At 37.9% G+C, this 22,296-nt stretch overlaps 1 protein-coding gene across 3 annotated transcripts in view; it reads left to right on the top strand.

Moving 5' to 3' along the window:
• Positions 1-22,296, top strand: part of LARP1 (La ribonucleoprotein 1, translational regulator) — a 96,348-nt gene that overhangs the window by 61,279 nt on the left and 12,773 nt on the right. For 2 of the 3 annotated variants that reach the window (XM_087709412.1, XM_087709414.1), the window contains exons 3-11: positions 1,353-1,418; positions 3,851-4,025; positions 6,088-6,219; positions 7,722-7,874; positions 9,360-9,522; positions 10,318-10,462; positions 12,242-12,416; positions 16,148-16,317; positions 19,589-19,942. In XM_087709412.1, coding sequence (XP_087565538.1) covers positions 1,353-1,418; positions 3,851-4,025; positions 6,088-6,219; positions 7,722-7,874; positions 9,360-9,522; positions 10,318-10,462; positions 12,242-12,416; positions 16,148-16,317; positions 19,589-19,942 — 1,533 coding nt within the window. The remainder of the gene's footprint in view (positions 1-1,352; positions 1,419-3,850; positions 4,026-6,087; positions 6,220-7,721; positions 7,875-9,359; positions 9,523-10,317; positions 10,463-12,241; positions 12,417-16,147; positions 16,318-19,588; positions 19,943-22,296) is intronic. The other variant, XM_087709413.1, reaches the window with a different exon arrangement.

Here is a 22,296-nt window from a genome sequence, read left to right as displayed (position 1 = left end):
CCGTTCCTTCACAACGGTTTAGATCCAAAAGGATCTTCCAGCAACAGAGATATCGACAGCAATCTTGGAGCCCCAAGATTGCATGTCGTGTCGTTGCGACGTCTAGACCCGCCCATTCCCTGCATTCCAATTTCTTGATGCACTGGAAACTTTTGGTGTGTTCTGTAGGCCAAGGTTAATTCTTCTTTACTGATCTTTTTTGTGATGCTGTCATCTTAAGGATCCATTTAATTCTTTGCATTTTTGAAACTTTTCTTTGCTCCTGATGCAAGTCATTAAGTATTTGTAAATAAACTGGTGGCTCCCATTAAACTTTCCCCACCCAGCTGTGCGTGGAAGAAATACTCAGAAGGGGAAAAGTAGATGAATCAAGCAGGAAAACATACTGGATTTAAACTATTCTATATATTCAGGAAGCTGGTCTCACTTTTGTGGTCTGTTGCATTGGCTTTGAGTAATGAACAGTAACAGTGAGATCTTCTCTCTTTGTGTATATGTAGTAATGATACAGAATTTGTCGCTGACGATTAGTCAATTTATAATTACATATAAGCCAAATGTCTAGTCTAGTCTATGGAAAATAATTAGCTCCTCTTGTTTTGCAATGTAACTCAAAATGACTTGGAAGATTGTCTATTGCTATTGTGTAAATATCAGAATGCTCACCAGGTGGCACTATGTCTGGGAAAAAAAAAATCTTGAATTTATTAAATGTATTTTACATTGTTTCCCATGGAGCCATCGGTAAGTTGTGTAAAAATACTAGAATAAAAAATTAAAATATAGCATTACTGTTTTTATTTTATTTTTAAAATAAACCCTACAATAGAAACATAGGCATATACAGAGGCCACAATAATGTTCATAAAGGGGAAACCAGTTTTGCCTTCGCTCACTTTTTCAAAATAATCAACTAAATGACATCTCACAAAAAAGGAAATTAAAACTTATGAAGGAGAAGTTACATACATTTCAGGTAATGAAACTTAAGAAACAGATAAGCTCTACATGAAGTGTAAAGATAGTAAAGTAGATGTGCTTGATTCATTACCTGTCCTGAAACAGAAAGAAATTTGTGGTAGGACTGGAGGTCCTCCGGAGGGATCGGGAGATATTTTTCATAATTTTAAAATTAAAAATTCTGGCTGTCTGTATCACAGAGTACCAAATAAAGCACATATAGTATTACGGTGTCTGTACCTGGTTGGAATGCTCTACAATAGTATTACACATCTGAACTGCCAGTAGAAGGAATAGAAATAGTAGATATTGAAATCTGAACATGTATAGACAGTCAAAAGTTGAATTTACAGAAGGTAACTTGTTTCTGTATTCTCTGTTTACTATATCAGGTTGGTGACTTTGGGGATGCTACAAATTGGCCAACACCAGGAGAAATAGCTCACAAGAGTATACAGGTAAGAACATATTCTGATTTGGGGGAGGGAAGTCACATCTGCTTAGCCTGCTAGTGAACTGATGGAGTTGCTGAATGAAGAATATTTTCCAACTCAATAAATTCTGTTGTTTAGGAAGGGTGTTTCTTATCTAAGAAGCGGCTTATTAAAATATCTATGAATTCCTATTTCATTTTCATAATTTTTTTTTGCTTATTGGTTGATGCTATTTGATTAAAATAAAATATGAGTATCTTCTAAAAGGAAGATATTTCTCTATTATGTTGGATGTGTCGATTTTATGTTATTTTTGTCTTGTTATTGTTGATAATTGTAACCATCTACTACTACTGATACTTAATTTGGCTATCAAACAACTCTTCAAATCAGCAAATATTCAAAAAACTATAATAAAATAATATTTAAGTAGCTTCTGCTGCTCCTACATCATATTATTCAGTACAGCTTATATCCAATAGTGGATATTTTTCATTTCATTCTAGGAGAGAGGATGCCCAAAACTGGCCATTGTTCTTGGGGCTTTGGCTGTTAAATGTACATAATGGGTAAATTATAATATAGAGACATGCAGATGGAAAAACGTGCAAATACATATATACATGTATATGTATGTCTTTAAAAGGTTTATATGGCAACTGTGGGCAGTTAAAATAAATTAAACCCCTATAATAAATGTAAACTGTTCTCTTATCACATACCCAAATTAAAAACCATCATATTCTAATCAGGCACCATAACAATCCCACTGCACTACACATGTCCTAAACTCAACTCTTTTCTGGGTTGACTTTTGGATGAAGCACAAGTTCTTACAGCTTTCTGGATGGCTAAGAGGCTTCTACATTCACTAGGTAAAAAGGAAAAGATGCTCACACAACATAGAGCTTAAAATGAAATGAAGAAGCTTATCATTCTGTGTACCATCCTTTATTCAGTATTTTTGTTTTTCCTTCCCTTGATTATTTTTTCTTTAAAATAAATAGCACTTTTTACTTTCATTTTCCTGTTTTTTATTGTAAACTTTTGGGTGAAGACTTTTTCTTGTGGTATATGTAAGTACTCCTCGCATATCCAAAAAAGAAATCACCACTAGAGGTCCTCACAAATTGAATAACTTTTTATCCATCAAGTTTCTTTGTACATATAGTTTGGATATATTTGAATTATATTCCAATCTTTTATTTGCATATTTCCCATATGGAATTCCTTGGTATATAAATGCCTTCAATGTTCTTTTAGAGAATTTCCAAATATGTCACAAAAGGAAGATAATCAGTTGAACTTAAAAAATCTCTTATATTATTAAAATTAATTTGAAGAGAAGTTGGAGTTTAGAAAACTGTACACATGTGAGTGCATTGTACATGCATTGACAGAAGAGGAACAAAGTAGATACATCTTACATTTTACTGATCTAGATTCTTGCTGATCTTCAAGTATGCATCGTATCAAAAGTAGCATAATAGATAATTTAAAAATTATCCATTTAATTATAGTCAGAGATTTACCTGGGCATAGGGGTATGAAGGGAGGAGAGAATGAAGGGAAACTGCAGGAATCTCTCCTCATGCTTCAATATAGGCACTATTGTTCCCAATTACAGAACTTAAAGTTCAGTTTGAGCAACACTTTTGGGGGGTGCTAGCTCTGTGCTTAAGGAGGAGGCCAGGAATAGCTCATTACAGGTTCCAGGCATAGGATTTCCTTTTAGGGTTTCCCGGCCCACCATTATCCCTAGCTCAGCAATGCTATTCTGGGACAGGAGCCTGGAACTCATTCTAAAACCTAGCCAAAGTGAAGAAAAGATGATGTGCTTATTATGTGGCAACATTGATGAAATTGCCGTCAAAAAAGTGGGTTAAGAAACTGAACTTCTTAAACTGGCAATATGTTCTTGGCTCTCGTCAGAGTGGATGTGACAGATACCTGGGAGTAGAACATGAATGCAAAAGTGCTTAAAGCATATTTCTTGCTTTGGACTTTCTTTTGTTTTGGCAGCTTTACAGAGTGTCAGTTTTACAACTTTGTAAAATGCTCTCAGACTTTCTTTGTCTTTGTCTCCTGCCTCTTTCTTCATTGACGAAATGTGGCTGTTATTAGGTTTCAAAACGATTTAGAAACTATGGAGAAAGCCTTGCTTTTGTAATGTATGTGTTTCAAGTATGCACATTCCCCTCTAATTTGCAAATAATCTCTTTTTAAAAAAAAAAATACTGGTTTTTGAGAACAAACTACTGCTTTATAATTGCAGTAATGTACTTGACTTCAAGCCAAGCTACATGATATTATTGAAGGTGTTAATGGCTCCACATAGGAATAAATATATATAAACCAATATCATGAGGTAAGAATGTAGATAGGATTGCTACTTTGCTAAGTTATTTGTGATTATCTTTTCCTGTACCTTAAATGGTCTCATCTATCATTTCCAGCAGTTGTCACAAAAATCCCAATCTCTACGGAAACTTCATATTAAGAAAAGTATGAGGGAGCAGGAGAAAGGGGAAGGAAGTGATGGCAAAGAGAACATGAAAACTCGATCCGATGAATCAGGAGAAGAGAAAAATGGAGATGATGACAACCAGAAATTGGCTCAGAAGAAAAAGGGTGAGAAAAGACTGTCTTTGGGCTCTTAGCAGATGTATTAGTATGGCAACTCTAGACTTTCCATCAGCATTGCGGTTGGCAGGGCTCTGTATTGATAAAGAGGACTGTAGTTCCAGTGCATTAGGAATTAATGACTATATACTTCATTGCCTGTGTGGACATTAACATTAGGGAAATTTTTTATTTAATAATGAGAGGAGGAATCTTCCTCCCCAGGTGTTCATTTTTTGTGCAAAATACAAGTTTTTTAAAATCAGAAATAAAGCTGTGGTTGTTAAGATAACATTAATGAACTTTAACATTACAACAACAATGTTCTGAAGTATATTGTGCTGAAATAATAATAGGCTTATGGTCATCTAATAAAAAAGTCAGAGCTGAAAAAGGGTTTGAATCTGACTGTAGAACAGAAAATAAAACATATTAAATTACATGTGATTGCAGTGATCTATAAATCTAGCATTCAACAAAAATGTTTTGTGTAAGCATCAGAAGTAATCCTCATACTGAATCATTCCAATTTCAAATACAGTTTCTTCAGATTCAGATTCTTCAGATGTTACCTAGAAATCATAAAAATGTCTATTTCTTTGAAGTGGAATTTTCAAAGAATTAACAGAGATAATCAGCAGAGAAAAATGTTAACATGCAAAAATGAAATCTAAAAGCAAAGCTTCCTTCCTTCTGTTTTTTGTAAGAACAGTAACAGCACAAAAAGGTTGCAGGAAAAATATTTGCACGCACATGAAAAAGAAATGGAGCAAAGTTTGAATCTAGGTAAAAAAGGTGTTAGGTTTCCAACATCCTGGTTGCTTTCTAATTGGAATCACATGATTATGTAGCTTAATTATGCTGTACTTTCTGGTTGCCATCCTTAAGCAAGGCTGTCTTGTCACCATTTATACTTCTTGCTAGCATCCCCATTGACTTTGGTTTCAGGAAGTCGGCAAATGGTAACCGCAGGATGCTGCAACATTTGCAATAGACTTAAGTGCCCAGTGTACAATCATACGACCACAAGGATGCTGCAATGGCTGGAACTTTTGAGGACCAGTTGTAAGCACCATTCATTCAATGCTATTATTGTAAGTCCAATCAGTCACTGAATAAGTGGCTATTGACCGAGGACCACTTCTAGTACTGAGAAATAGTTTTCTATTATCATGAAACAATAACATTTAAAATCTTATCACAGTAAGTTCAGTCTATTAGAAATATATAACTTGGTCACTTTCCCCCCATGCTGATCCATTATCTTGTTGCGTAGTCAATATCTGTTTACTATAGCAACCATTTATTATTTTTTCTCATAGTAAGAAAAGGTATAGGACAGTGATGGCGAATCTTTTCGGCACCAAGTGCGGAAAAGGGAGTGCGCACAGGCAGCACCGAATGCTGAAAATGGAGTGGGCTTGCCTAGGCTGCGACCCGGAAGAGGAGCTGCCCAGGGGGCATGTGCGTGCTGGAAAATGAACTTCTGCCAGCAAGTCTTCAGATTACTGCCGCACATGCGCATGCACCGATCAGCTGGCTGGCACGCATGCTCAGGCCAGAAAACAGAAGACCAGCTCTTCCGGTTTCCAGCACTGATGCACGCACAAAGGGCAGCTGATTGTCCTGTGCGCATGCGTGCCAGAAATCCGGAAGAGGAATGTGCAACGCCATGTGTGCCAGGTGATATGGCTCCATGTGCCACTTCAGGCACACTTGCCATAGGTTCGCTATCACAGGTATAGGACAAAAGTAAATCTCTGCCTTCAGAAAAGGCATGCTTTGTGAATCAAGGTAGGAACAATATTCTGGTCCAGTCTTTCATTTCAATACATTCCTCAGTAGGCCCTGTCTGCAGGACTCCCAAAGTAGAACATGAATAACAGATCACATTGTTTCTAGATCAGCATCCTGATGTCCTTATCATAATTGTTTTTTTTAAAATCTCCAGTTATTCATTGCTGTTCCAGGAGTCTGAAATATTTTGGCAGTTTGTGTCACACATTTTTCAGAATTATGTTGATTTGCATCCTTCAAAGATTAGTCCTAGGCAATAATTTTTGTATTGCAGGCAGTAGACACAAATGGGTACCCCTGCAAATAGATATGAAGTCTGAAGTGCCAAGGGATAAAACCGCTTCTCGTAACAACAGACAAAATGAGCAGCACCGGCATCCTTCCAACAACCGAAGTGAATCAAAAGGTATGAGTGAATATTTTTGAAAGTAGTTAAATGAATACACACAGACGTTGTGTATTGTTTAGGTTATCATATCCTTTCATCTTCTCTATACGCAAATGAGCAAAATATTTGTAGCTTCAAATGGGCACTGTGACTGTTCTGACAAAATAAGTTTCCTCTTCAGTAGTAGTGACTTGGTAGTCCTCGCTTACTAACTGCTTTTTTTAATGACTGTTCAAAGTTACAACAGTTGGAAAAGCTAGATCTCATATTTACAGCCATCACAGCATTCCATGGGCACGTGATCACTATTTGCAATCTTCACAAGCAGAATTAATAGAGAATGTGGTTGCAGTGACATCATGTCTCATCTATTACTGTAATGATTCACTTAACAATGACAGAAGTGGAAGTGTTGTTGTAAGGCCAACACAGCCACATGATTTCTCATTTAATGACTGTTGATTCACTTAACAACAGAAATGGAAATGACATTGTAAGGTCATCACTCTCATAGGATTTTTGGCTTAGTGACAGAATTGCCAGTCCCAATTATAGTTAGTGAGCGATGACTGACTGGCCGATAAATTAGCAGGTACAATTTTCTAGTTTACTCCCATTGGCTGAAATTAGTTGAAGGGAAATAGGTTTGAGATAAAGTTGTTTAAGCATATGCTAGAGTCCATTTTGATCTAAAAGCCTATAAGACTTCTTGATAAGTGAGCTTACTGCTGGCTTTAAAGTACTGTGGGGAGAAGTTGCAATAGCAGTGTTGCTGTCCTTGTGTTTTAAGATTTCAGATTGTAAATCAAAATGCATTGCTTTCTTTGTTGATCCTCACAGACATATTGCCATATATTTTGCTTATTCATTAAACATAAGCTTAAGCTAATAGCTGGCTACTTGAATTTTTATGCTTGTGTTTTGCTAGTAATGAGGACTTTATAGGGAAAAATTAATTATTGATCTGTTGGTTGATTGCTCATCTCAGTTCTGTGGCTATTTTTATGACGACTAAGCTACCAGGGTTTTGCTTAATTGCTTGTTCCATCTTTTGCTAGGGGCATTATACATACAATATGTTTTAACTCTAGGTTAATTTTTAAAATCATCCCTTTGATCATGGAGTCCTTCTTCCATGTTTTTGTAAACCTGTTTCTATTGCAGACCAATTGAAATGTTTTGGCATTTCATTGGTCTTTTGGAATATAAAACATCAAGACATTTTGTTTTCCATCTTATGTACTCCTGTCCTCATATAGACTATTCTAAACTGTCACGTGGTTTATAGTATAATCTAAATAACTAGCCAGTTAGGATATTCCTTTTTATATGGCAAAGCGTCCTTCAAACATTGATGCTATGTCTAGCTAAGCCTTCTTCATCTGTTATATAATAAGAATAGAAGTAGATTATTCTTTTAACTTCCCTGATTGCTTAAAGATGCCTGAACATATCAGTTCACAGTCGTTTTAGTGTTTCAAACTCAGTCATGTTTTCTCTTTCTATTTATTTTGTTGCAGGATGGCATTTAGATAACAAGCATGAACGGAATTGGCCTGACCATGATGAAACTTCTAGTGTTAAAAGCGATGGGGCAACAGTTCGTGGTGCTTTCAGGGGCAGAGGACGTGGCCGGGGACGAGGGAGAGGGAGAGGAAGAGGAGGTACTCGCTGTACGTATAATATATTCATAACCACTCTTCCATGTACAGAATATTGGTGATGCTGCAGATAAAGAACTGGCAGAAAACATTTTGTTTCCAGTATGAATGTCAGTAATTGAGAAGAGCTGATTTGTTTGTCCTAAACTTTGACTGAGTATAGTTCAAATCAGTACACCTAGATGAAAGAATTAAAAGCCTTTTCTAAAACTAATGGCTTTTTATTGAATTTTAAGTCCCTTTTTTAACCAAAGAATAACAGAAGTAGAAACAATACACAAATATTAACACACAGTAAAAACACAATTATACAAAGTGTAATTAAAAATTAAATAATTAATTTCCTGTTGTGATTAACTATTAGAATAGAGTTGGGGAGACCCATGTTCAATTTTACTGTCATATCTAGAAGCTCACTAGGTGACTTTGGGCTAGTCATTAACATCGGTGTCTATTAATTACAAAAGGAAAGCTTAAGATGATTGATTCTGGCATACCTTTTTGAACAATCAAGACAAATGAGCAGTATACTTCCCTGTATTGTGAGGGGAAAAAAATAGCATTTTATAGCATCTTAAAAGAGTCTTTAAAATGCTTCAAGAACCTGTCAGTTTTATTGCAAATGACTAATAATTAAAAGTAAAGTGTGCTCCAAGGGTGTCCTAAGAAAAGATATACTGTAAAAGGACTTTGAAATCTAGTTTTGTAATAAGAGAGATCCTTCTGCAGATAGTAAACCTTTGATCCTTAGGCAGCAAGCTTTTGATCCTTGTGGTCAGTAGAGTTGTGAGCTAGATAAGTTAGCTTTGTTTGGCTGTGATGTGACACTGATTAACAGCTTATCTGCCATGTTTTTTTTTTATCACTCCACCTCCTTCGGAACCTTTCAAGAGTTTTCACAGATTAAGTGCATTGCCTTTTGACCAAGACATGGGGACTGTTGGAAGATACAGCTGATTCAGAAATAGTCATAGCTGGCACTTTGAACATAAATGTGCAAATTTGATTATTATTGCACTATTGAATTTGGGAGTGCAGGCATTCCCAAACAATACACCTGATTTTTTCAGAGGTTTAGGGGAATCCCAATTCTTGTGTCTTAACTTTTTACTGACTAGCAGCACATTTGTCATTTTTTGTTGTCAATTCAGCCTCCTTATTCATACCTCACCATTATTGAATTCTTGTAACATTATGAATATGTGCCATATTCTTTTGAGTTATGTGACGGATTATCAGCAGAATGTCATATTGGTGACACCTTATTCCAAATCTCAGGGTAACCATTTCAAATATTTTAGTTTCGATGAAGAAATGAATGTGGGAGAAAATATAGAACCATGTAGATCAATACAGGTCAGTGGCCATAGTATCAAACAGTAGTCCACTGCCTGGCTGTTACATTTCATCTTGCTTATGTTTGGCCAGTGCAATATAGATTTTGTTTGAGAAGAAAAGGTTTTTAAAAAGATTATTTTTCTCTTGTTCCTTCTACAGCTCACTTTGATTATCATTATGGATATCGGAAATTTGATGCTTCTGATGGCACACGTACACAGAAATACACTAGTAATATTACTTACTACTTTGATAATATCAGTAGTACTGAGCTCTACAGTGTTGACCAAGAACTGCTCAAAGACTACATCAAACGACAGATGTATGTATTAGTTATGGTTCTAGGAGTAGTTTTTCAATCTTTCAAAAGCCTTGTTAGATATTTGGCAAATCACTTTATTTCTTCGGCAGAAAACTGATTTTATCCATTAAGAAATTGCTAAATAGTCTTTTATTTAGATATACTGTGCTGCCCTTTCCAAAATGAGTAAAGTGGCAATTATTGCAGCAGGATCATAGCCTATAATGATAAGCCCTTTCTATAAAATTGTTGCAACTGAAAACATTCAAAATAATGGCTGGTCCTTAAAGTGGTGATAGCAGCAGAAGACCGGGTTATGCCCAAAAGCCACTTGAGAATATAGAAGGAAAAATAAACAATATGTAATATAATATATCTCCTTAGAAATGTATCGGGAAATATGTGCCAAGCTAATGATAATTAGCTTGCAGGAAAAAAGGGTGGAATAAGAGAATTTACTTCCTTCTATATTTGTTTTCTTTATTTTCAGTAGCAGCAAATTTACTAATTTGCTAATAACAAAGAGAAATGAATGGCAAGTTTAAGAAATTGGTACTCTCTGGCACAGAGTATGGCAGTGCAACTGGAACAATTTTGATACAATTAATGAGATTATTTTAGGGTAGACATATTTTCTATTATCAAAAAGTATTTCCTTAGCCCATATAATATATTTAAACATAATGGGACCAGTTTTGAAAATGATAGCTATGATAGCGTAGTAGTTATTCTTATGCTTGAGAAAAACTTTTCTGAAATGTACTTTAGCATATCACACAAATAACTATTTCAGTTTCCATTACTTGCTATTTTCAGAGAATACTACTTCAGTGTCGACAACTTGGAAAGAGACTTTTTCTTGAGGCGGAAAATGGACACTGAAGGTTTCCTTCCCATCACTCTCATTGCCAGTTTCCATCGGGTACAAGCCCTAACCACAGATGTTGGCCTTATCATTAAGGTAAGGGATAATCTGCCCACCTAGCTATCAGTACCTATGTATTAGAGAGTATTGCCATTTCACTTTTGGTTATATCATACTATCTCATCTCTTCCATTGTGATAAAATCGGCACCCAAAGTGAGGAGGATTTCAATAACACAGAACTTTCTCAAAAAAAAAAGAAAAAAAGAAAGAATGAAAGATAGAAAGAAAGAAAGAAAGAAAGAAAGAAAGAAAGAAAGAAAGAAAGAAAGAATGCCTGGATTAAAAGATTGCACAATCCCAAACTGTGGCCGATTGGCTAAAAGGTTTAGGGTAGCCACATCCTAAAATCTCAGGATATATGTAATAAGAAATTTACAACTTTAGTTTGGCAATATTCTGTCAGTTAGGTGTAAGTAAAGGAGTGGATTGGATCTCACTGTGTCGTCTCTGGGTTTGGGCTTAACATCCATTGATGTACTGAATGCTTGTCACTTTATGAGTTTGAGCTCATTAAAGCTCTTAAAGCTGCCATGTTATTATTCTTGAGAGAGAGAATCAGAAGTTTTAGATCTCCCATTCCCATACTGGATTGAGTGAGAAAATGAAAATATCAGCAGGTCATATCTGTGTCTTCTCATTACCCAATGTGCTCTAGAGTAGGAAAGGAAGTATACCAATGCTAAAGTTGGCTTTATTCCTTTGTCTACCATTGGAATGAGTGGGAGGAGAACATTCAAGAAGGACAGGAAAGGGTAGAAATGTTTAGAGAAAGAAAAGCATCAATTTCCTCATTTTTAGCTATGTTAGTATGGCACTATAAAAATTTTTTTTTTCATATAAAGATAATATTTTATTTCCTGACTCCTAAATGACTGCAACATATCTGATAATTTTTAAATTATTTAGGGTTCAATGTTCTTTTAGATGTTTTTTTAAAACTTCCATTTCACTATCAGATAAAAGATATCTGTGGGATATTTGTAGTACCCCTCCTTGCCTTGTTTCAGGGTGGATTTGATTTAAATCATTAGTAAAAAGGCTTGATTTAAATCAACTCAATTTAAACCATAATTTTTAAAGAGCAACTGTCATCTCTGTCCCACAGCGGCTTCTCCTCTGGCCTGCTGTTGATTCACTGACAGTCCCATTCACTTTAATGGGACGGTTGGTGACACAACAAGGTGAGGGACATGGCAGGCAGCAGGTGAGTGGACTAACAGGTGCTGCCATGATGGATTTGAAATTACAGGTGCTCTTTAATATTATATTTATAAGCTGCTTAGAAGATTTCACTTTCATTTTTACTGCTTGCCCTTCCTCCTCACACTTAGAGCTGGTGGTACAGATGCATTTCTCTTCAAACAATTATACAGTTTGCAGTGTACATAGATTTGCAAAACAATGGGATAAAGGAATATTCCTGAACTTTGTATACTTTGTTTTATGATTTATCTCATGGTTACTGTGAAATTGTGTGAATGCATCAATGCAGTGCATGTTATCTCAGCTTACAGAGCTTGGATTCATTGAATGAGTTTACCAAAAATGTAAATGTGGCAGAATATACAGCCTCAATCTACATAACTAAGCTCCATTTCATGCTGAATAAACTAAATCATTAAATGTATCTTAAATATAAAATTATCTTTGTATAGATTTTTACTTCAAAAGCATTTTATTAAAATAAATTTGATAAAAAATCTGATTTCAATTAAAAAATAACTATTTTTTTAAATCATCAATTTTTATCCACCCTGTCTTGTTTTTTTTTTTTTTTATCTATTAATGCTGAAAATGAGGATTTGTTTTCCAGGCATTAAAAGACAGCAAGGTGGTGGAGATTGTGGACCAGAAAATCAGGAGAAAAGAAGAACCAGAGAAATGGCCTTTGCCTGGCCCCCCCATGGCAGACTATACACAAACAGACTTCTCTCAGCTAATCAACTGCCCAGAATTTGTGCCCAGGCAGAATTTCCAAAAAGAGACAGGTCAGTACAGATGGAAAATATGAAAATAAAATATGTTCCACAAAACATGTTGATTTTTGTTGTTGCTACATAATTTGAGATCAAGCCAAACATTTATTTTACAAAACAGCAGTATTACAAAATGTCAACATTTCAGTATTTTATCCAGAGTCTCTAGGTTATTAAAGATAATAATTTACCTTATATGGGCATCTGTTAACATTACTGTTGCTCAAGCTGAACCTCTAATAAAATCCCTCTAATATGGGATTTGATCCTGTATGAGAAGGCAAACCTGGCATATATTTCTGAGACCCTGCAGGGCAAGGAGGAGGAGGAAATAACTTTTCTTGGAAATACGCCCAGTGGGATTTAGCACAGCCACAACTTCATGTGTATGTGTGTGCATGCTATTGTCTATCAGGGGACTCTGAAGATTGCCAGAGGCACTACTTCTCAGAGAACCAAATGTGATATCTTACTTATAAGGTTGGGCCTGAAAATCAGGTGGGAGTTCAGCTATTGTACCATTCTCCCTACTGCAAAGCAGTTTCCTTGCCTACTCTCTTTGAGTTTGTCTTTGCCTGATAGTGGAATTTCCAAGATTTATGATTCTAGGGGAACTTCAATCTGCCATCTTTGGGGAGCAGACTCAAAGATTGCATGGAACTTCATGGCCAGCATGACAATCATGAACCTGACTAAGTTTGTTACAGGTCTGCTCTGAGGGAGAGGGTAAAGCTGATGGACCTGGCTTTTGTTTTTGGGCACTGGCCCTGTAATTTGGACTTAGCATTATATCCCTTGTCATGGACAGCCCACTGCTTTGTGATTCTGGAGTTAGTCTTAGCTCTGAAAGAAATGGTGGGATGCCCTACCTCAAGCTGAGGGCAGCTGTGGCCAAGATACGTTTTATGCTTATTCTTGGGCCGGGATTGTCACTTATCCTTGGTACCCTCCCAATTGGACTGTTACACACAGTTGTACAGAGGGTGCCCTTGAAAATCATATGGAAGCTTCCATTGGTCCAGAATGCAGCAGCATGGATATCTGACGGTATGTGTCATTATGTCCATGTAACACTGCTGCTCTGCAAGCTGATAGACTTTCAATTGCAATTCAAGTTGGTGATTGTCTTTAAAACCCTACATTACATAGTAGTAGGTTACTTGAGTACTAGATTACTTCTCCCAAGGCTGACTATCTGCTCCACATGCTCCCACAGGGAATACATGTAAGTTTCTTTTGTTTAACTCTTGTCATCTTATGGGAACTATGTGGTTGCCTCTGGTGTCTAGAATAATTTCCCCTCCCTGACATATGACAGGACCCAAATCTTGCCTGAATGTGTCTAATCTTGAAATAAATAAATTTTAATTACCTCATAGCAGATGTGTCTGAACATTCAATGAAACCTCTTAAAATAAAATTTTGCGCATTCATTAGCAGTAGGCTGAGAGTACAACTAGCTTGCCTTGATCATGCCAGTTATTGTTCCGTTTGGCTTCAGTTATCTGTTGCCAACATCTAAGCATGTAATCTGGATGAAGGATATCTCAAGTGCATATTTGTTTGTCTTTGAAAGCTCCCCATTTTGAAATCCTGACATTGGGTTGTACAAACTTGCTCCTTATGCTCATGTTATGAGTATGTTGCTAACACACTTTGTAGCGATCAAACAGGTTTCTGTCTGTTTCATAATATGTCTTCCAGTTGTATTTGTCTGATAATAATGCCAAAGCATTCAGGGTTGGACTGGTCAGGATAATGCTAGAAAAGTGGATAAGAAAAAAAAGTTAAGGAGCCAAGAACAGGGTAGAAATGGAGTGAAAATTTAAATAAATATTAGCGTATTAATTCACCTTATTGTAAGGAATTTGACATCCTAGTTGGTAAAAAGTAAAGTTGGGTTGGTTTTATAAAAATGAAAGGCCAAATAAAACTTAGAAAAATTACATGACATAGCCTACATGTTTTATACATAGTTAATGCAAATTAGAATTAAAATATATAAATGACATCTTCTTGTTCATTTGTCTTAAAAGTTGGCTTTCTGGTAGGAGTGCTACTTCTTTATTTCCTTTTCATTCAAGGCTAATTTATATTATTGAGTTATTTTTGTTGATGTTTTGCAAAACAAGTAATATACAGGTAAAACTCAAAAAATTAGATATCGTGCAAAAGTTCATTTATTTCAGTAATGCAACTTAAAAGGTGAAACTAATATGAAATAGACTCATTACATGCAAAGCAAAATAGTTCAAGTCGTGATTTGTCATAATTGTGATGATTATGCCTTACAGCTCATGAAAACCCCAAATCCACAGTCTCAGAAAATTAGAATATTGTGAAAAGGTGCAATATGCTAGGCTCAAAGTGTCCCACTCTATTCAGCTAATTAAGCTGTAACACCTGGAAAGGGTTCCTGAACCTTTAAATGGTCTCTCAGTCTGGTTCAGTAGGAATCACAATTATGGGAAAGACTGCTGACCTGACAGTTGTGCAGAAAACCATCATTTACACCTTCTATAAGGCAGGAAAGCCTCAAAAGGTAATTGCAAAAGAAGTTGGATGTTCCCAAAGTGCTGTATCAAAGCACAATAGAAAGTTATGTGGGAGGGAAAAGTGTGGAAGAAAAAGGTGCACAAAACAGCAGGGATGACCGTAGCCTGGAGAGGATTGTCAGGAAAAGGCAATTCAAAAGGAGTGGACTGAGGCTGGAGTCAGTGCATCACGAGCCACCACACATAGACAGATCCTGGACATGGGCTTCAAATGTCATATTCCTCTTGTCAAGCTGCTCCTGAACAACAAATGTCAGAAGTGTCTTACCTGAGCTAAAGAAAAACAGGCCTGGTCTGTTGCTCAGTGGTCCAAAGTCCTCTTTTCTGATGAGAGCAACTTTTGCAACTCATTTGGAAACCAAGGACCCAGAGTATGGAGGAAGAACGGAGAGGCACACACTGCAAGATGCCTGAAGTCCAGTGTGAAGTTTCCACAGTCTGTGTTGATTTGGGGAGCCATGTCGTCTGCTGGTGTTGGTCCACTGTGCTTCATTAAGTCCAGGGTCAATGCAGCCGTCTACCAGGAGATTTTGGAGTACTTCATGCTTCCGCAGACGAGCTTTATGGGGATGCTGACTTCATTTTCCAGCAGGACTTGGCACCTGCCCACAATGCCAAAAGCATCAAAACCTGGTTCAATGACCGTGGGATTCCTGTGCTTGATTGGCCAGTAAACTCGCCTGACCTGAATCCCATAGAGAATCTATGGGGCATTGCCAAGAGAAAGATGAGAGACATGAGACCAAACAATACAGAAGAGCTGAAGGCCGCTATTGAAGCATCCTGGTCTTCCATAACACCTCAGCAGTGTCACAGGCTGATAGCTTCCATGCCACGCCGCATTGATGCAGTAATTGCTGCAAAAGGGGCCCAAACCAAGTACTGAGTACATATGCATGCTTATAATTTTCAGAGGTCCGATATTGTTCTATGTACAATCCTTGTTTTATTGATTGCATGTAATATTCTAATTTTCTGAGACGGTGGATTTCGGGTTTTCATGAGCTGTAAGCCATAATCATCACAATTATGACAAATCACAGCTTGAACTATCTTGCTTTGCATGTAATGAGTCTATCTCATATATTAGTTTCACCTTTTAAGTTGCATTACTGAAATAAATGAACTTTTACACGATATTCTAATTTTTTGAGTTTCACCTGTACTTTATTTAAATACATGTTCCAGAATCTGCTCCTGGTTCTCCCCGCTCTGCCAGTCCCATGCCAAGCAAGACAGAGGAAGTTAGTAATTTGAAGACAATGCCTAAAGGTCTTTCTGCCAGCCTGCCTGACTTGGACTCAGAGGCGTGGATTGAAGTGAAGAAGAGGCCTCGACCATCTCCCATCAGACCCAAGGTAACCAATGAATTGCATTGGAGGCCAGATTTTCTACAGGATTTAATGACAGATATAGTAGATAGATACAGAAGACAGACCCAAAAGTCGGTCATGACTATCCGGGTAAAACCCTCAGGGATATCTTTACCTTTTTTTTTTACCTTACAGAAGTCAGAAGATTTTCAAGAGATTAATATAACACTCTAACCTTAATTGCATTAAATGTGCTAGATAGGGTTATGCTCCCCCCTTGGAGATCGGTGTTGAATTCAAAATTGAATAGGTCTGTGTTTGAAATTTGAACCATTTGTGCAACCTCAATGGTGGACATTTTTTTTTTACTTCAAACAGAGAAACTCTGGCAAAGCCACCAGAATAAAAAGTGGATGACAAATAGTCTCCAGTGTTGTTGATGTGTTTTACAAGGCTATGGGTTTGTTGGCTTGTTTTAATGCAACTTTTGATTGCCAAAAATACATACAGGTAAAATCCATGGTTAATGATGGTAACTGGGACCAAAGTTTCTATCGCAAAGTGATGCTGTAGTAAAATATGATGTCATAGGAGCCTATCATTTAGGAATGGAAATCCTGACAGTCCCTGGTTCTGCCATTAACTGAATTCATTAGCAAGAGCCTACCTTAAGTCCAAGCCGTTCCTGATCTCTCACCCCCTGAGCCTTGGTAACATAAAGGACTGCCCTTTTGGCTGCCTGCTGCCCCTAATGCCTAGCCCTGCTTGCCTTCATGCCCTCCAGTCAGGATCTTCTTTCATACCACCTTTTTCTATGGCACCGCACTTGGGGCTTCCCTCACACCCTGCCCTGGGATTCTGTTCATCAGCGAGACCCTCTGTTCATGCCTCACCCAGGACCTTCTTTCATGCAAAAAAGGGCCCTGGATAGGGCACAAAATAAACCCCAGTTGCAATGGCACAAATACCGTTGATGGGAGCAACGTGGCAGTAGGTGAGTGGCCAAAGGCGTTCATAAACCTGAAATGGGTCTGAATTTTATTCATGAGACCACAAGGGCACTGCAGTGACCAAAACTTTGAAAACCAGTCATAAGTCCCTTCGTTCACTACTGTCATCACTGAATAGTTGTTGAATGAATGGACATTAAGCAAGGACCACCTGTATAGTTCTGCCCTTCTCTTATTCTTCCTGTGTGAGCTGGTATGTTGTGTAATACAGGATTGCCGTATTTTTCGGAGTATAAGACATACCTTTTTTCCTCAAAAAAGAGGCTGAAAATCTGGGTGTGTCTTATACACCGAATACAGCATTTTTTGCCTCCCAAAGCCCCGCCCCTTCACCAAAATGGCCGTGCATACCGTTATAGAGGCTTTCAGAGAGCTTCTGGGGGCTGGGGAGGGCAGAAATGAACAAAAAATGGACTGTTTTTTGTCCCCCTAGCTCCCAGCAGCAGTCTATAAGTCTCCATAAGGCTATGCATGCAATTACTTTGACAAAAAACGGGCCCGTTTTCACAGAAAATGGGCTGTTTTTTTGCTACCCCCCAGGAGCACTCTGCAAGCCCCCCCCCAGGCTATTCATGCCCCGTTGTGAAAAACAGGCAGAGGTTTGCAGAGTGCAAAAACCTTTCTTTTTCCCTTTTGGAAAGCTCTTTAACTGATTGATGAGAATTACATTGATCAAGTGCTGTGCCAGCAGAAACACCTACCTATCTACTGTATTTCTCTCTATCTCTATTTCTCTCTACCCCTCTACCTACCTACCTGCTTACCCACACACACTCTCTCCCTACCTACCTACTGTAATTCCTGTCTCTCTCTATTTCTCTCTCTATCCCTATAGCCACCAACCTACCTACTCTCTCCCTATCTACTGTATTTCTCTCTCTCTCTCTCTTTCTATTTCTCTCTCTTCCTTTACCTACCTACTCTCTCCCTCTCTACTGTATTTCTATCTCTCTATCTCTTTCTATTTTTTCTATCCTTCTACCTACCTACCTACCTACCTACTACCTACCTACCTACCTACCTACCTCTGTATTTCTCTGTCTCTCTCTATTTCTCTCTCTTTCTATCCCTTTATCTACCTACCTACCTAATTAACTAACTACTCTCTCTTTCTCCCTATCTACTGTATTATTTAGCTGCCAAAAAGCCAACAAAATTCTAGGCTACCTAAACAGAGGGATAGAATCAAGATCACGTGAAGTATTAATACCACTTTATAATGCCTTGGTAAGGCCACACTTGGAATTCTGCATTCAATTTTGGTCGCCACGATGTAGAAAAGATGTGGAGACTCTAGAAAGAATGCAGAGAAGAGCAACAAAGATGATTAGGGGACTGGAGGCTAAAACATATGAAGAACGGTTGCAGGAACTGGGTATGTCTAGTTTAATGAAAAGAAGGACTAGGGAAGACATGATAGCAGTGTTTCAATATCTCAGGGGTTGCCACAAAGAAGAGGGAGTCAAACTATTCTCCAAGGCGCCTGAGGGTAGAACAAAAAGCAATGGGTGGAAACTAATCAAGGAGAGAAGCAACTTAGAACTGAGGAGAAATTTCCTGACAGTTAGAACAATTAATCAGTGGAACAGCTTGCCTCCAGAGGTTGTGAATGCCCCAACACTGGAAGTCTTTAAGAAGATGTTGGATAGCCATTTGTCTGAAACGGTATAGGTTTCCTGCCTAGGCAGGGGGCTGGACTAGAAGACCTCCAAGGTCCCTTCCAACTCTGCTATTGTATTGTATTGTATTGTATTGTCTCTCTCTCTATATACAGTATATTTGTTTCTCTCCCTATCCCTCTGGCTACCAACCTACTCTCTCTCTCTCTTCCTACCTATCTACTGTATTTCTCTCTCTCTATCGCTTTCTATTTCTCTCTCTCTCTATCCCTCTACCTACCTATCCACCTACCTACACACGCTCTCTCTCCCTACCTACCTACTGTATTTCTATATATATTTCTCTCTCTTTCTATCCCTTTATCTACCTGCCTAACTACTCTCTCTCTCTCTCCCTACCTACCTACTGTATTTCTCTCTCTTTCTCTTCCTCTCTATCCCTCTACTACTTTTTTAAAAAATCGGCCTCTTCAAAACCTTGGTGCATCTTATACTCCGGGGCGTCTTATACTCTGAAAAATATGGTAAATGAAATGGGCTTTGTTTTCAAGTCATATATTGCAAGTGAAGCTTTTGAGTTATTTATCTTGAGGGGGAAGCTGAGAATTCATTTTCCTGTGAGCATTGTAGTAAAGCTTACTTCTCCACCAGCTTCTATCTTAACAACATTATCTCACTTTTTACCAGAAAGCAGAAGAGTCTAGAACACCACTGAAGCAGAAGGATCAGGATGAACCAGAGGAGTTGGACTTTCTTTTTGATGAGGAAATGGAACAGATGGATGGTCGTAAAAACACCTTCACTGATTGGTCAGATGAGGATTCAGACTATGAGATTGATGACAGGGACGTGAATAAAATTTTGATTGTAACACAGACACCCCCCTATCTACGCCGTCATCCAGGGGGAGACAGAACAGGCAACCACACTTCCAGGGCAAAGATGAGCTCAGAATTGGCCAAAGTGATCAATGATGGACTATATTACTATGAACAGGACCTATGGACAGAACAGTTTGAACCAGAATATTCTCAGATAAAGGTGAGAATTGGGTTTTATTATCCTATTCCACATAAAATGAATATAATGTAGATAGGACTAAGCAAAGGCCCTGAGTGCATTATTAAAACCTGAACCAATATACTAGTACAAAACTATTTTGCCCACCCACTTATATGAATATGTGTATCAAGAAAACTTAACCAGAGGGTAGATTCAGAAAGCAGATGTCTACCCTGAGTCTATAGGCATTTCTTTGGTGGGGGTCCTTTAATCACCAGTTAACATTCTCACATACATCCTAATACTTTGGAATGCCTTACCTTTTATCTTATCAGATATTATGGGAGATGAATTGTTTACAAATGGATTTACGAATGACAGTTTATCTGCAGTTATGCTTCTGTTTTGGGTGCAGTTTCCTTTTGATTAGTGCTGTTTTCTTTAAAAACCAATAATACTCTCAGATAGTGCAGTGGCTCAGTAGTTAAAGATGCTGACCTTGTCAGCTGGAAAGCTGACAGTCCAGGTTCAAGACCCAGAACACTAAGCGATGAAATGAACTTTCGTCCTTGTTCGGGTTGCTGCCCACCAAGCAGTTCGAAAACATGCAAATGCCAAAGGTGCTTTTTCAAAAGGCAACTGGGCTTTGTTTTCCCTGAAGACATTTTGGTTCTCATCCAAGAAGTTTTCTTCAGTTCTGAACTGAAGAAGCTTCTTGAATGAGAATCTCCATAGACAGATAAATAAATACCTCTTCAGTAGAAGGTAACAGTGTTCCGTGTGACTCAGAATAAAGTCATGCAGGCCACGTGATCATGGAAGCATCTTTGGACAAGACTGGCTCCCTTGGCTAAGAAATGGAGATGAACACTGCCTCCTAGAGTTGGAAAAGACACAGAAAACTTTTACCTTATACATGTGTTTTTTAGCTATTCTGTCTGACAAGCTAGCCATTAACTGTATTTGTAGAGTGCTTTGGAGAGGAAGTTCTACCAATCGTTTCCTACTACTATATAGATTATGATCTTAAGCACGCTTGCCACTTGATCATTCTTGGTTACAGAATATTTGTCTTATCTTTTTTAGGCATGACTGAATGTTAAAGGTTTTTTATCAGCATAGTATATAAGTGGGCAAATATTTCTTTGGGTTTGTTACAGCGCCGCCTTTGGTTGGTGGACAGCCATTTTCAGGTCCCTCTGGAGATGTTCAGTAGGGCTCATCTCAGGGCTCTGGATGGGACACTCTAGGACATTCACAGAGTTATTCCTAAGCCATTCCTGTGTTGCCTTGGCTGTGTGCTTAGAATCACTATCATGTTGGAAAGTGAACCTTTGTCTGAGGTCTGAATGATGTGGAACAGGTTTTCATTGAGGATATCCTTGTACTTTGCTCCATTCAGCTTTCCCTCAACCTTGACCAGTCTCCCAATCCCTGCTGCTGAAAAACACTCTTCCACAGCATGATGCTGCCACCACCATGCTTCATTGTTAGGATGATATTGGCAGGTGATGAGCAGAGCCTGGATTCCTCCAACGTTTAGAATTGAGGCCAAACAATTCAATCTTGATTTAATCAGACCAGAGAATCTTGTTCCTCACAGTCTGAGAGTCCTTCAGGTGCTTTTTTTTTTTTTTTTGCAAACTCCAAGTGGGCTATCATGTGTTTTGCACTAAGGAGGGGCTTTGGACTAGTCTCTCGTGTCATAAAGCCCACATTGGTAGAGGGTTGAAGTGAGGATTATCTTTCCAGAAATCTGTTCCATCTTCACGCATTGCTCCATTTGAGGTGAGCCAGCTTTTGGAAGAGTGTTGGTTGTGCCAAACTTCTTCCATTTCAGAATTATGGAGGCCACTGTGCTCTTAGGAACCTGCAGCAGAATTTTTATTGCTAATAGCAACTGCCACTCTAGCCTTCCAGGCCTCTTTTATTTTTTATTTTAAATTGACTTGAACACAAGTTCTTTTATGCTCTTCAAAGGAGAAGGGTTCTGTCCCCCCCCCTTCTTTCCCCTGCCAAAATAATTCACAGGCACCTGTGAAAACAATTCGTGTCCTTGGTTCTTTATCAGTTTCTGTAAACAAGTTGCAAATCCTTCAGCTACAAAGTTAGTGAAGTCAAATAAGGAAAGAAAAGAGATATGTTGTTTCAAACACCCCAGCTTCTGACCTCCAAGTGGCAGTGTTAATTTTCACCTTCTAATATTTATCTCTGGCTTATAGGGAACAATAGTGTGATTTAATAACAAGTAGTAGGAAGAATTGTTAAAATAAGAAGGAAAGTTTTAATCCAGAAGTCAAAAAATAAAGCAACAAGAAGCAGAAGAAAAAAAATAAATCCGTTCACGTTAAGAGGAGAGATGAAAAACATTACGAGCACTTCAATCCACAAAA

The sequence above is a fragment of the Thamnophis sirtalis genome, unplaced genomic scaffold (genome assembly GCF_051295495.1).
Source record: "Thamnophis sirtalis isolate CommonGarterSnake01/CBP01778 unplaced genomic scaffold, rThaSir2_p1.2 scaffold_3, whole genome shotgun sequence".
In the NCBI taxonomy this organism is placed as follows: Eukaryota; Metazoa; Chordata; class Lepidosauria; order Squamata; family Natricidae; genus Thamnophis; species Thamnophis sirtalis.
The sequence above is the reverse complement of the archived record's forward strand: the minus strand, read 5'-3'. Positions and strand labels throughout refer to the sequence as shown.